The following is a 12,630-nucleotide window of genomic DNA, read 5'->3' as shown; positions in this document are numbered from 1 at the left end:
CACCCTGGGAGTGGGCAATGTCCCATTGAAAATACTTCTGCAAAAGAGGCAAAGAGCTCTTCTCATCTTCTCCCTCAAAAAAATCAGGAAAAGGACACATTTCTCTGGAAGCTGAAACCATTGTCCCCGTATGTTATTTATTGCACTGTGGGTAGGTCTATGGTTAGAAGTGAGGAGTGTGTTTATCCATTAGTCCATTTGCCCTGCAGCCTGGTGATGCATTTACAACGCCCTCTATTCTGAGGTTTCAAGAGGAGTGAAATCAAAATGTCTGTGCAAGGAAGGAGCTGAGGACTGAGGGATTGGTGTGTGACATGTTGTACCTTTCAGTTTCGATGTAGAATATGTACTCCTGACACAGGGAGCTCTGCTGTCCCCAGCTCTGCATGGAGAGCAAAACCACACTCGTGACTCCAAAAAGAATGAATATGTGGCCATAAGAGAAGAACTGTGTACAGCAGGCATGACTATCAGTATGCATACATCTATTACCAGCATGCATTTTTCTACCAGCCATAAAGACTCTGCTGCAGCTCAGTTTTTTCTGTCTATTTTCTGTTGTATCAGTGGTGGTGACTGTGATCATTTCAGTGACAAGCATCAGCCTGGAGCTTCAGTGAGCACCCTGTCTGTATCCCATGGCTTGCAACTAGGTGCTCTGAAGAACAGCCCTGAGGTGGATGGGAGCAGCTGATGTAAGGTGGCTGACTAAAGTCTGGGAAGAAAGAAGTTATGTTAAGGGCTTATGAAAAGTAATAGCAGAAGTCTGAACAAAAGGCAAATACACAGCTAGCAAATAATAGGAATGAAGAAGTGGCTAGTAGTGAAGTTACAGATATTTGGGGGTATTAATTGAACATAGTCTTTGAAATGCTGGAGTTGCACAGGGATTTCTTTTCCTGACATCAAACTGTGGGTTGTGTGGAACCGAATATATTGTATTTCTGTGGAAAGAGAGGGTTTAGAGGGAGCCTCTGAGAGCTTCATATTTTCTTCCTTTATTAATGTGTTGAGTAATCCTGCCTCTGACTGCACTGCCTAGGGAAGGCTTTTCTTTGCAATGGCCTTCATCTTTATCAGTGAAGGAGCAGGGGCAGAGTCCTGGTCCTCTCTGCCCTGATCTCTGACCCCCCTGTGCTGGGAACAAGAGCCAGGGTATTGTCTGAGAGTGGCTGTGGCTCTCCTTTCACAGCCAGGCATGGTAAATTTTCCCTCAAACCATGGATGTGTGTCTGTGTGTGTGCATTATTTGTAAACAAATTCCAAATTCAGCTCCTCTGGAAGAAAAATCCCTTTCTGACACAAGCCCATTTTTGTACTGTTTGATCACATCATGGGTGCCTGACAAAGGATGCTTGCACTAATCCATTTTGCAAGATACTCCTATGCAGGTCTTTCCATTAAGCCTCATTCAAAAGATGGATTTCCCAGTTCGGAAAAGAATGGCAAGGAGATTGCCAAAGTGGATGTGAATCAAAAAATAGAGGCAAAACTGCTGGGCCTGAAGAGAATAGTGAAAAGCAGGAAAGACTACAAAAATTAAATATACAAACTATGAATATGGTGTAAGTGTTTCTGAGTACCTGAAAGGTGAGAGGTGGGTACTAAATTTAGAGCAGTGCAACTGAGGTCCTGAGATGACATCAAAGAAAATAAAAGTCAGGCTGAATAACTGGTGAAAATTATTAGCAATGAGATCCATTAGGCTTGAATGGTCTCCCAAGGTAGTGTTGAAAGCCCCACTGCTAATTGATTCATTTAAATCTAGACTGGAAAAAGCACTTGGGAACGCACCACAGGGAACAATCTTGTGCTTGCAGGGAGATGGACTGGACGACTTAGTGGTCTTTCCCAGTTCTAATTTCTATGGTCCATTTCTTTCCTCCCCTCAGTGGATGGAAAGGGTGAAATCCCATCAACTTTGCTTCTGAGGAGTGTGGAAGGAGACAGTGCTTGAAAGCACCCGTGCCCTTTGTCTTCCCTTCCTTTCCTCAATGTGGGTTTTGGAAATCCAGAGGGGGAGGAGGCAGAGTCAGGCCAAGCCCCTGCGTGCTTCATCCTGATACAAAATCCTTGAGGATTTTTTTTTAACCTAAATTGTTAGTGGCATAATCAAGTTATTTGAGGGTCCTTTCCTTTCATGTGAATTTGAATAGTGTCTTTCTCCTCAGGAAGAGAGCTGTGTAGGGGCTTACACATAATTCTTATTTTTTAAACAGGACTGTACTGCACTTTTCTTGCCAGGTCCTGACTGCAAATATTGGTGTTTTCTCTAATAAATGCTCTGCCACTGATATCCGAGCATTAAGTAAATTGACAGTCTTATATAGTAGTAAGGTCCTTAATTGCAGTGAGAAAGGATGAAATCCTAAATGTGGATTTTGGCAGATAAGTGCAGGAGGAACTTAATCCTTTTTTTTTTTTTTTAATCTTAGGTGTACTTGGATCTAAAAAAGTCTTCCTATGTGTTTTACTAGGCCAGTAAGGTGAAAGAAATGATTGCTGTCACCAAACCTTTATTCACCAAAGAAACTACTGTTTTTAGGATGACATGCACTCTTGGTATTGAGACTGGGACAACTTCCAGTTTGGCTTATCACAGAGCAGAATGAAAGTCTGACCTTGCCAGCTCCTTGCTTGCCACACTTAGGAAACAGAAGTGCCTATTTTTAATTTTCATGTTTTATGCTAATTATTATACCCATCCCTGTGGCCAATGCAATTATATGTGACACAGAGCCAGGACCTTGTCTGCATCCAGATTTTGAGAAGTGTCAGTTACTGTTTCAATCAGAAAAATACTTTAAACATCAAGAATGGAAAGCTAAGGCCAAAGACTATAAACAGTCAGGGATTAAAGGCCCAGTGTCTGAGAAGAGATGGCTGCTCTGAGATGGGAACCAGAGTAACCAGTGGGCAAAGCAGGGAAGATGTTTGCTGCTGAAGCTGCCCAGAAGGCACCAGTAAGATGTGCTAGAGGCACCCACAGCTTCTTCTGCTGGTGGAAAATGAGGGACTCAATTCCCTTCCAATTTGGGCCATTTTCCTGTGGAAGTGCCTAAAACTTCTGATACGAGAGGGTTTTTTTCTCCTCTTCTTGCTAAATCTGTGCTACCTGACAGCTAAGAGGACAGAATTAGGTTAGACAATAACAGCAAGGAGGGGCTGTGTGATGTGCTGGTTTGGGTGCTCACCTCCAAAAGTGAAGCTCCGGTTCTGTACTTAGTCCCAGCTGGTGCATGCATTTCTTGCTGTTTTGTGCAATATATATAATCTGACCTGGGGAGATGACACTGAATCTGTTTTTCTCTCAGTCTGCACAAGGCTACAGGACTCTGTTCCATCTCATGTTCTGTTTCTGAGTAATCTATCTTCAACTACTTTCTGCTCCTTAGCACTGATTTAGCAGAAAAGATGAAGAAACAGTGCTTCACTTGTAGGGGGAGTACTTGCCCTGGCATGCCTAAGCCCACATTTTAATAGAAGTGATGAAGCTGGTGGAGCCAGAGTTTTAGCTACAAAATCTCAAATGTCCTTTCAGCTGGAATTTGGAAACCTAAGTCTATTGAGTTGCATGAATACTACTATGCCCATTATAGGTCCACATTACAAAATCCAGGAATAGAGTTACAGCTATGGAAAAGGGATAGTTTTATGGGGTTCAAGGTTATTTAGAGAGACTCTGAAGATTATTGGTTTAGGGTTTATAGCCAGAGAAAAACAGATTTCTGAAATACATGATTGCTAATTACATATCTATTTACCTGTTTTAAAATATTTGGAGAAAACCTGTCATATGGTGATGATGTGTCAATCTTGGCACATGTAAGAAGTTGATAATGTTTCCAAGAATGTAAAAGGACTTTGTGCCATGTCCTTAGGAGCATCAGACAGCAGAAGATGAAGAGACTTTATGAGATTTCTGAAAGGATGTCAGCAATCTGGATGCTCAATTTTGATTTCAGAGGTTTCAATTCTCATTGAAACATGGAATCTCTCTGGGACCAGGCTTTTAGCATCAATCTAACTGTACAAATGGGACCTGAGAGCCTAAATTACTTCTGTGTCTCTCTTCTTGAAGGAATGGGCTCTGGACACTAATCTTTAAATCATTCACAGTTTCTCTAAGTGTTTTGGCCACTCAGGTGCAGCATGGGATGGAGCAGATTGATACTCTGAAGGCCTGAATTTCTATATTTTACTACTTTGCAACTTTCATATTTAAACTAAGGATCAGAAATCAATTGGACATCAGTATTCCTGATTGTACTTAGATGTCAGGCTTTATGAGTCTTAATGTAACTGTTAAGATCCATGGAGACGTATTGTCAACTTTACTATTTTCTGTTATTCCACTTAGCAATGATTAAGATCCATTCCATGAGATACAGATGATAATTTACCATCTTTTATCACAGCATGAAATTGCTATTTAGGGCTCTTTTGTCCAGTTCATCTTTATTTCATACAAGATAACTGAGAAGACCTCCTAATTTGCTTTTAACATCAAAATGATTGTCAGCCTTAAAAAAAAAAATAGAAGGCAGAAAATTGAAATGAGAAATCACCTCATAACCTTTTTCTGTGAATGCCACACTGCCGTGAAAAGGACTGAACTTTCTTAATGCTTCATTTTTAACAGAAAGCATGACAAAAATTTCCTATCAGTATTTAAACTGCTAAGATTTGTCAAACACAAATGGGAAAATAGTGTTTGAATAGCAGCTTCATTTTGTCCTTAATGATTATGGGAGGGGTTTTTTTTGCAAAGAGGACCTCAGCAATAATAGATCATCTCTGCACTGAGTGGCAGGAATTCTTTACTGTGCCTTGTGATTTCAGGTAGAGAGCACAAATGTGTGCCCATATCTGTTCAGAGCTGGCAAAGGCCAAATTCTATCCATGGTGTAAATAGTGTGAATGCCACCAGCCTCTAGATTGGTGTGTGGCTCACACCTCCCACCCTGCTCTGCCCTGCCCTGTGACTTCCTATCTCCTGGCTCCTGGGATGGGCAGCACTATCCATGCTCTCTCCTCAATGCCCTGTGCAGTGGTGAAGGCAGCTGCCCTGCCTGGTGACCCGTGGTGGGCCCACACTCTTTGCTGAGCCCAACAAGTGCTGCTTTCTCACCAGAGGCTCCTCAGCCTCCTAATCTGTGACTCTGGGCATCAGGACTGGAGGTATATGAGAGTGCTGCAGTCTTGCATTTGGTGCCCTGTGTTAGAAAATATTACCTTTCTTGACTTTTCAGTGGGAAGGTACAGCAGATCAGTGGGTTAAAGTAAGATGTCCAAATTGCAGCTGAGAGACAGAAAGACAGGGAGTTGATGGGTCACCTTTCCATGACAACAACATCAAGAAACAGCTGCTGTTGAAATGAAATATTGGTTGTTCCTAGCCAAGAGCCAAATACCCACCCAGCCTCTTGCTCACCCCACTTTCCTGTGGGACTGGGAGGAAATAGAAGGAAGGCAAGACTAATGGATTGAGATAATGATAGTTCATGGTTACTTGGCAAGATGAACGCCATAAACCCAACTGTCTCCCCCTTCTACTTCTTTCCCTGAACTTTCATTGCTGGGCACAGTGTCCTATGGTAAGAAATACTCTCTGCATCAGCTGAAGACAGCTGTCCTGGCTATGTCCCCCTCCAGCCTCTTGCCCACCTCTGGCTTACAAACTTTGGATTTATCCAAAGCCACAAATGCAAAACACGACAAAGGAAGTTGACTCCTTGCATCACATGCCTGGATAAATATACCTGTTCTGAGGTGATGGTTTGTGTTTGACTTGGTGTTTTCCAGACTGTCTTTTCCACAGGTGAACTCATGTTCTTAATTTACCATATGTGAACCCATTGTGTCCTCAGACAAGTCAGGGGAATTATCTGGATAGTTCGTGTGCAGTAAAACTTAGGTCCTTATATTAATACTATGCTACAATGACAAGTATATTTATTGTTCTACTTGGAGATATTCTGTGGATCACAACTTCCTGTATGTGGAAGATTTGAATGCATTGTCTTATTTGTTAAACACCTTTTCCTAGAGTGAATCAAACAATTTTTCATAGAACAATCTTCTCTGAGTGTGTTTCAACAAAATTGGAATATGTTAGAGTACTGGCAGATTTCAAATACATTATAACTGAAGAACTACTAAATAATTTATTTCAGCTCTTCTATCTTCTGAAACATTTATTTAGATCTGTTATGTGAGTTTTAAAATTATTATTATATTCAATTATTATATTACATCAGCTGGTATCTAGTCTGATAATTTGCTACTGCCTAGGCTGGTTTTTTCAAGACTGTCTTGATGTCTACTAATAAAATATTTTGAAAACTTACTTTCAAAAAATGCATGGAGATTTTAATTGTCATTACAATTCAGAGCAAAGCATTTCTAAATGCGTTAGACTGCCTGTTTTTCTGACTAGCAATTTATTACTGCAGAAATTTCACAGTCGGTCAATAACATAATTTTCGACATTTTTTTTCTTTCTTATACATTGGAATTTGCCCTGGGTGCTACAGAATAAGTCAATTACACTGCCCAAATGTAACTCTCTTTGGTTTCCCTGGGAAATTGAAATGAGAGAAAAAAAAATGTCAGAGTTCAGAAAAAGAAAACCGATCTAGCACAATTCTGTTTCCTCTGTACAGATTTTGCATTATCTTAACAGCAGTTATCACAGAATCACATTGTGCTTTTTACCAGCTTTGCCAGAAAACTGTGCAAGCACAGATAAATCTACTTGTAGTCCAGGTGACATTAAATTGAAAAGAAGGTAAAACAAATCAGTTTTTGTCTCTTATGGGTGTGGATCATAATAAATGCAATAAGACTTTACAAGATTTGGTTTTGTTGATGTCGTTAGTAAATTGTTTGCAGAGATCTAAGAGACCTTCTGACAAATTTTATATTAAAACTACAGGGAATTGGTACTCATTTGAGTGTTTGATGTGGAAAACCTCTCTGTGCAATCTTTCAAAAGAGTGTATTGAAGTCCTTGCTACCTCTGGGAACGATGGTGAAGAACAGACCACGAATCTACAACTTTAGTACAGAAAATAATGACACAAATAGCAAATGATTCATCTTGCCACGGTTGGCTGAGATTCTTGTGCTGGAAAGAATTCAAATCTTCCTGGAGAATGTACTAAGACAAGGCTTTTTCTAGCTTTGCATCTTCTGTGAATCACTTCATATCTGCAAGTTTCTTTTCTAGGCTCCACAAAACCAGTGAGATATTGACAAATTGGATGGCTGACAGATTGAACAAATCCATGAAAGGGAATTCATAATTGAAAAAGAAGCCTTGAGGGAAATGGTTTGTGAACATAAGTAAAATTATACTTTGTCTTAATGCTGACTAAGATGAAATATGAAACACAAATTTGTAAAATCCTACTGAGGGCATGGGACTCATCAAAAAAACAGACAGCATGAGGACACTTTCAATACAGACAGCTCCAACTACCCAACAAGGCTAACAAAGGTCTGGAAGTGCCCTTTCCTTCCCCTAGCATTGCATGCACTCAGAAACCATGATTTTGAAAATTATTTCTCCTTTCAGTAGCCACTCTTCTCATATGGTGTGGAGTTTTAATCCGCTGCTTTGGACATGTAGCAATAAGGCTGCAGTGTGCTTTATAAAGCTGGTCTAGACCTGGGTTAAAGAATGCAAGAGTAGTTTCTCAGCAAGGTAGAATGGGATGAAATTCCTACAGGCATTTCTTACAATTCTACGTTGAGTATAAGAAAACTGAACTGAACACTGAGCTGGGTACAGACCCTCTCCCCCCACCCCGAATGTGGTTAAAGCAATAGTTCTTGACTCCTGTAGCTTAGTTTCTTATGAAAAGTATATTTAAACATTCTTCCTTGTGGTTCTGCTTGGAAAGAGCTCCTCTAAATAAACCATAGAACTTTGTTTAAATCTGATGTGTGCCACAGTCAAGAAATCTGATTGACAAGGCAGGTGGTATGCTGCGTCTAGTGTGCATCTTTCACATCCCAAAGTCAATCACACTCTTATTTTCCTTCATACTGAATATGACTGCTGTGATCTAGGGGACTTATAAACCATGTTTCCTGTTTATAAAACACTTTGTCTGTGCAGGACTTAAAATATGGAAGACTTATCCATCATTCAGATCCAAAGCAGAATAAGAAAATTATAACAAATTTATCTGAGGAGCAGTTTAGTTTCAACCAGAGGTCTAAAAGACTTTTAGGTCAACTTCTTGACTTCTAATGTCAGGAGAGGATTACTTATTCTTTTCATATCAGAAAGGGGAAGAAGTTGCTCAGCACAGAAATCTTAGCTGCATTTAGGCTCTGTGGTTGGAAAAGATCCATCAGAAAATCCTGTCTCCATCCTACTGTCTTGCAATATTCACAACTGTCTCTATTGAATGTACCTAATGCAATTGTTGAAAGGAAGGAGTAAGACAAGCCTGGATGAATTATACATGCCTTCCCCCTCTGAGCTTATCCCCTCATTTCTACACTCTATCCACTGCTCTGCGTGTCAGAGTGAGAATGCAGTTCATGGAAGCATCTCCACTGCTGACATCCTCATAAATACTGAGATGCTCCAGCTGAGGTGTGCTTGCAAAAGAAAGAAAGACCATCTACAACTGCTTCATGAAAGCACTAAAGATTTCCACATAGTATGTGTCAATCAGTTAAGTCTTAACAGGAGTGCGTATCAAATTTTGGCCCTGCTGATAAGTATAAGTATTTCCCAAGGCTAGAGCAGAGCAGAACTAAAATTACACATGCTCTGAGTTTGATTTTTTTTTTATTGGAAAGGAAAAGGACTGAGATTTGCTTCTGTTGTCAGTCTAAAACAAGATTTATGATAGCCCTGTACAACAGGAACTTGGTGTTTCCAGAGTTAAGAAAGCAATTAATAAATAATACCACTTTTATTGATAAATAACAACCCCCCTCCATCTAAAGAAAACACAAAATCAGAGGCCTGCATTTTGTCCTGTAAACAAAGCAACATAGGGACATATTTATGAATAAATCTTTAACTCTGTTGCCAATATTTTTAGTGTGAACTTACTTGAGGTGTAAATATTTAATGCTTCTTTTCACTGCATTACTATTTATTTTTCTGTGTGTGAGTAGTCATCCTTCAATATTGTGAACCAGGTAAATAATGTATTACTTAGTCATGAAAAATGCCAGAGGAAAATAAATGAGAGGATATCTTACCTTTGGTCATCACAATGCCTGCAAGAGTTTTGTGGCGTGCGTGCATGGAAGTGAAATTGTCTGTCAGTTCCTGGAACTTCTGTGCAACCATTTGGTATACGGAGTCAGCAAAATCCTGAAAGACACAGTCAGAAAGAACTTTTTCACTTCTTTGATTGAGGAAACTGGGCGTTTCTGCAGATTATCCACCTGCTGCCAGCAGCTGAGAGGTCCCTTTTAGAATTAGCACCACCTACCTGAGCAAAGCTACAGTGAGTCTCTCTCCTTTAACTACCTACAGCACCCTCAGAAATGGCCAAATTAACTGCACTACAGCTAAGAGACCCATGTTGACTAGGATTGGGGGTAAAGGGAGAAGACTTCAAGGCTGACCTTTTTTTCAGTCTCTTAAGACACTGGTCTAGATCACCTCCCAGGAACTTAAAGCACTTTATTGTAGTGAGCTGAAGAGGCGGATGTGTGTCCTACCAAACCGCTTATTTCTGTGAGCCCACTGAAAATTTCCATTAGCCCACTGACACCTGAGAGCTGAGCTGAGGCCTGGTTTATAGGTAAAGACCACCTATTTCTGCAATCAAGGTGACTTTTTAATGACTCACAGCTACTATTTAGGTAAAGTGATCAGCTCAGGAATTTGTCAGAGGAGTACTATGGTCTGTCCTGCTTCTACCTTGAGAGAGACTGGGAAGAAGGGAAGGGGAACCTGTGCCTACACATCCTACCGAAGATGTTGCTTGCAGTTCACAGTTATGCAGTAGTGCTGAGGGACTGGTCTGCCATGTCTCCTCCAGAGCACAGCAGCTTTGTTAGAAAGGCATATTTTCCCACGGACTGGGCACTAGAGACTGTGTGGTCTTAACCCTCAGATATGAGTGAGTCCAATCACCAGGGAGAGTCTTGGGAAGCTGGTTACTAAAGCAAAGTAGGTTGAAAAGGTCTAAAAAGTGAATTCTGCGGAATGTGTATGGATGAACAGGACCTAAACCAGCTCTGGTGCTCCTGAGAACACTACGACTTGGAATGGTTCCCTGCTGCAATGTTTCATATCTTTTCATTTACTTAATCTCTGCACTTTGTTTGGCACTGTGCCTCTCAGGCATACATTAGAGATAAGTCAGTGGAACGCTCTTTGTGAGCATGAGTTGTTCTTAAAGTGCTTTGCAAGTCTGAACACAAAAAAATAGCATCCCAAGGATTTTTTTTAAGCCATATGATTTCTTGTGGGGAACCAATCTGTAACTAAAAATCATTCTGGGAGCAGTTCCTGGGAGCTGGAGCTTACTCTGGAATGCTTACAGAGATCTCCTGGCATCCTGAAGTCTGGTTACCCACAGGTGATAGAGCCTTTCCTAGGAAAAGTGGCTTGACCAAGCAACAATTCCAGTTTTTCTTCTGGTGTTGGGATATACTACCTGAGAGGAGGCTGTGGTAAAACAGACCTCCTTGAGTTCAGCTGGTTTCTTTAAGTGGGTTCATGGCACACACAGAGGAGATGTTGAGTCTGATACACAACTTCCCTAACCCTGAAATATCCACAGAAATGTGGAAATAAGGAAATGTATTTAAGAAGATCATATCCATTCTTTTACTCTCCAGACTGCTAATGGCCATGAAAGCATGTTGGGGAAAACACAGTATTTTAAACTGGGAGAACACACAGCTATTTTTCAGAGGAAAGCAGGTTGTAATTCACAAATATCAGCAACATTACTGTCATTAAGTGCATCTGCAGGCTGTACACCATATGTTTCTACAGTTTGTTGTGGAAATTCAGTTTAATTTTAAACATTATTATGGCAAACGTAAAAAAATCTAATTAAATAAAACATAACAACAATTAGGCAACCCCCTTTTCATAAAACTTGAAATATTTTTTCTGTGTGCAATCCTTGTAAGTGATTGCAATTTGCTCAAATACATAGATGATAGGATTTCTTTGACATAATAATTTGTCTTAATTTTGCTAAATGTAGCTTTTCAAAATATTGTTCTGGGAACAAACCATTTGCCCAAAAACCAGTTTAATTTAACATGGAATAAAATATACTGGCTTTTTTTCGAAAGAAGAAGAGAGGCACATAAACACTTTCTGGGAGATTCATGCAAAATTCTACACTAGTATTAGATGAAAACTAAGCAAAATTATCAAGAACAGCTTGACAGTTCCTAAATGGAATTTCACTTTCACTGCATTTATACCTCTTCTAATCTAATTGTCCACAATCACTATGTGAGCAAGGTATTGTTAATACAGTGCTTCTGAAGGATGAATTTTGGGTCAATTCTCATTTGTCAAGCATCAAGGCACCCTTGTGATATAAATGCAATTATGGTTCCTTTACAGATGAATGAGTGAAGGCACTAAAAGGGTGAGGGACTGGTCCAGGGGAATAGCACGGAGCTGGGCACAGCCAGGTGTTCTGATTTCCTGATGCTCTGGTTAAGTGCTCAGCGCTGGAACACTGCCTGTCTTTCATAATATGAAAGTTTGTTTCTCAACTTGTTTTCCCTACTGAACAGTGACTTCATCCATAACGGAAAACTAAAGTGTGTTTGCAGAACTGATATAACTGGGCCCCATATGGTGGACTGAAAATCTGATCAGCTTTATTTAGACTAGAAAGAAAGATGAGGGGAAAAAATGAGTATCTCAATAAAAATATCTGCACCATCATTTAAAAAAAGAATCAAATCATAAATTTCATCTCCTGCAGTATTGCAGTCCAATCCATGCCTGCATTTCTAGAGTACCCTCCAAATCTGCATCCCAGGGCATTTTGTGCTCATTAAGAGTTAATTAGCTTAGAGGCACATACAATTCCTAAAAGAATAATTTTAAAAATGCTAAACAGAACAAATAACTTTTAACTTTGGATTTAGAAATCCCCACAGTCATGGCTTTCTTTACTTCATTTGGCAGTAGGTTCCAAAGCCAGAGAGCAAAGAAACTCACTAAAGGCAAAATAACAACATGACTTCAGATAGCATTTAAGGACGATAAGAAATTCGGCATTTGCTGATCTCTAGGAGTGACCTGGGACATTAAAGAACAGCAAATCCATTAAATATGAAGCCTCTTAGCTAAAATAAGTCAGGCGAACATTTTTTTGTCTTGAATCCATTGCCTAAAAGGAAGCCAGTGAAACTAATAGAAGCAAAGGAGTGACATACATGAATATATGTAGGATGCTGGAAAAGCCACCAGAAACAGTGCCTAATCTAAGAGGTCGTTTCCAGGCTATCTTATTGCCCTAAATTTCCAAATGGATATTCCAAAGTAAAGTGGAAAGGGGGAAAAGGAGCAGTTTATTTTGCAGACAGAGAAAAATAAGAAGACAAGAGAACCATGGCTCAACCCTGAAGAGATTTGATGCCCTGAAGATTGATCCTTGTAGTGCA

The 12,630-nt window shown here is 40.0% G+C and overlaps 1 protein-coding gene across 1 annotated transcript in view; it reads right to left on the bottom strand.

Moving 5' to 3' along the window:
• Positions 1–12,630, bottom strand: part of ADARB2 (adenosine deaminase RNA specific B2 (inactive)) — a 305,072-nt gene that overhangs the window by 50,707 nt on the left and 241,735 nt on the right. Inside the window, exon 4 of the mRNA XM_064637618.1 lies at positions 9,232–9,346. Coding sequence (XP_064493688.1) covers positions 9,232–9,346 — 115 coding nt within the window. The remainder of the gene's footprint in view (positions 1–9,231; positions 9,347–12,630) is intronic.

The sequence above is a fragment of the Pseudopipra pipra genome, chromosome 1 (assembly GCF_036250125.1).
Source record: "Pseudopipra pipra isolate bDixPip1 chromosome 1, bDixPip1.hap1, whole genome shotgun sequence".
Taxonomy (NCBI): Eukaryota; Metazoa; Chordata; class Aves; order Passeriformes; family Pipridae; genus Pseudopipra; species Pseudopipra pipra.
Note: the sequence above shows the minus strand (reverse complement) of the source record. Positions and strands in the feature narration are given on the sequence as shown.